Source organism: Eimeria necatrix, genomic scaffold (assembly GCF_000499385.1).
Source record: "Eimeria necatrix Houghton genomic scaffold, Enh_scaff329, whole genome shotgun sequence".
Lineage (NCBI taxonomy): Eukaryota > Apicomplexa > Conoidasida > Eucoccidiorida > Eimeriidae > Eimeria > Eimeria necatrix.
The window spans coordinates 34510-37371 of NW_013655325.1; the positions used below are offsets into that span (position 1 = coordinate 34510).

At 45.8% G+C, this 2862-nt stretch overlaps 2 protein-coding genes across 2 annotated transcripts in view; both read right to left on the bottom strand.

Moving 5' to 3' along the window:
* The window catches only part of ENH_00044010 (hypothetical protein), a gene marked incomplete at both ends in the record, with an annotated part of 736 nt that extends 420 nt beyond the window's left edge, over positions 1-316 (bottom strand). Inside the window, 2 exons of the mRNA XM_013585415.1 lie at positions 1-185; positions 298-316. The exon at positions 1-185 is cut by the window's left edge and continues 420 nt beyond it. Coding sequence (XP_013440869.1) covers positions 1-185; positions 298-316 — 204 coding nt within the window. The remainder of the gene's footprint in view (positions 186-297) is intronic.
* Positions 317-1787: 1471 nt separating this feature from the next.
* On the bottom strand, positions 1788-2643 carry ENH_00044020 (hypothetical protein; the record flags this gene model as incomplete). Its single annotated transcript, XM_013585416.1, has 2 exons — positions 1788-2145; positions 2552-2643. 2 exons carry the CDS (start codon positions 2641-2643, stop codon positions 1788-1790), a joined length of 450 nt encoding a protein of 149 aa, XP_013440870.1.
* Between the last annotated feature and the right edge of the window lie 219 nt (positions 2644-2862).

Below are 2862 nucleotides of genomic sequence, written 5' to 3' on the forward strand. Positions count from 1 at the left end.
TACTCTTCTTGGTGCTGCTGCTGCTGCTGCTGCACTGCTTCCGCAAGGCCTGCTGCTGCTGCTGCTGCTTCTGCTGCGCTGCTTCCGCAAGGCCTGCTGCTGCTGCTGCTGCTGCTGCTGCTGCTCGTAGCTGCGGCTCCTTTTGTTTCTTTTGTGTTTGTACACTAGAAAAGATTCATTTGCAACTAAAAAGAATTAAAATTAAAAACTATTTTTCAAATTTGAAACAATTCAAAAAATTGTTTTTTGAATTTGAAATTTTTACATTTTTAATCTGCAAGCCTTCGGGCTTTTTACCCGCCAAAAGTTTTTGCATTTTGAAATAAAAAATAAGAACAAATAAACCATTTTACTTTATTTTTATTTTATTTATTTATTTATTTATTTTTATTTTTATTTTTATTTGTTTTTATCCTTATTTTTATTTTTTTGCAGATCTGAATTGGCTTTGGTTAGCCAGCGGCTGCAGCTGACAAAAGGTGCTGCTGCTCTTTGCTGCTGCCTGCAGCAGCAGCAGGGTTTGTTTGTGTCAGTGTTGAGTGGTGGTTTTGATTTATTTGCAAAAGAATTAAAAACAAAATTAAAAGTTCCTTTTGCTGCAGCAAACGCCCTGGTCTTCTCCGAGAAAGGTACTCCCAAACCCTAAACCCTAAACCCTAAACCCTAGCCAGTTCGCCCGAGGCTTTGGCGGCTACCCTTTGATACCAAGGGTTTAGGGTTTAGGGTTTAGGGTTTAGGGTTTAGGGTTTTGAGCGCAGCGTTTAGGGTCTAGACTGAGCACACGACTCGCTGCAGGACAAACGTAGGGTTTACGGTTAGGGTTTGGCGTTGGGGTTTAGGGTTTAGGCTTTAGGGTTTAGGGTTTAGGGTTTAGGGTTTAGATTTAGGCTTCAGGGTTTAGGGTTTAGGGTTTAGGGTTTAGAAGGGGCCTACAGCTCACAACAGTAGAGTTTCAGGGTGGACGTACACCCGGGCCCCACCTCTTGTTTCTCCTTTAGTTTTTCAGATTTTTTTAAGTTCATTTTAATTTCATTTTAATTTCATTTTAATTTCATTTCAATTTCATTTTAATTCCATTTTTATTTCGTTTTAATTTCATTTTAATTTCACTTTAGCTCCATTTTAATTCCATTTTAATTTCATTTAAGTTTGTTTTTGATTTATTTTGACATTATTTTAATTTCATTTTAAATTCATTTTAATTTAATTCTAATTTTATTTTAATTTTATTTTAATTTTATTTTAATTTTATTTTAATTTCATTTTAAATTCATTTTAATTTAACTTTAATTTAATTTTAATTTTGATTTAATTTAATTATTTTTGCTGCTTCAGGAGAGCTAACAGGAGAAGCAGCAGAGCCAATTGTCACTGCTGAATTCAAGGCCAGCACCCTCATTCAACTAGCAGTGCAGCAGCAGCAGCAGCGCCTGCAGCAGCAGCAGCAGCAGCAGCAGCAAAAGCAGCCGCTGCCGCAGCAGCAGGAGCTGCAACAAAAGCAAGCAGCAAAAGACACAGAACCCGCAGCAGCAGCAGCAGGGGGACTTCCCGGGGCTTCGTCTGGGGCCTTGAGCCCCCCCGTAGCAGCAGCAGCAGCAGCAGCAGCAGCAGCAGCTGCTGCTGCTGCTGCAGCAGGCTCAAATGCAGCAGCAGTGGGAGATGGCAGCAACGATATTCCCATGCTGCTTGCTGCTGCAACAGGAATTGCATTTTGTGCAAAAGAGAAAGTCAAGTCTGCGGTGTCTGTACACCTCAACCACAGAGACCTTTTCCTTGCCGCCTACTTCTTAGGAATAGACTACCCGGTATTCCTGCTGCTGCTGCTGCTGTTGTTGTTGCTGCTGCTGCTGTTGTTGTTGCTGCTGCTGCTGTTGTTGTTGCTGCTGCTGCTGTTGTTGCTGCTGTTGTTGATGTTGCTGTTGCTGCTGCTGTGTTTGCTGCTGTTGCGGGATTTTGTTCTGGTGGCATCTGTAGCTGCGCGTGTGCCACAGAACTGTTGCTGCTGCTGCTGCTGCTGCTAATGATGTTGCCGTTGCTGCTGCAAAAGCTGCTACTGCTAATGCTGCTGCTGCTGCTGCTGCTGCTGCTGCTTCAATTCTCAGGTTAGGCAACAGGTGGAGGGCAGCAGCAGGTTGTCTGAGGAGCCTGGAGCAGCAGCTGAAGCAGCAAAGCCTGCTGCCCCACCTGCTGCTGCTGCTGCTGCTGCACCTGCTGCTGCTGCTGCTGCTGCGCCTGCTGCTGCTGCTTGCCTTTCATCGCATGCAGAGCACTAAACCAGAGCCCTGGCGGCAGCAGCAGCAGCAAGTGCTGCTGCATCTGATTGGTCACTGCGCAGCAACGCTGCCCCTGCTGCTGCTGGCACCTGCAACACCGCCGCTGCTGCTGCTGCTGCTGCTGCTGCTGCTAAATTGATTCTTCTGTGCTTGGCAGCAGTCATATTTACAGCTTTTTGCCTATTTAGTTCACTTCATTGATTTCCTTAACGTGTTTTTTATTCCATTTCTGGTGTCTGTACACCTCAGCCACAGAAACTCATTTTTATGTTGCATACTCGATCTTGCTGCTGTTGCTGCTGCTGCTGCTGTTGCAGCTGCTGCTGCTGCTGCTAATGCTCTCGTTTCCTGCTACAGCACACTGCAGCATTGGGATGCTGCTGCTCACTACCAGCTGCGGCTGAGGATAGAACAACCAAAGCCCTCACCATTGCCCCAGCTAGCTGGCCACAGCTAGCTGCAGCTATCTAGCTAGGGCTAGCTAGCCACAGCTAGCCGCGGCTCGCTAGCTAGCTAGCTAGGACTAGCCAGCTGCGGCTAACTAACTGTGGCCAGAAAGCTGCAGCTAGCTAGCTACGGCTAGCTAGCT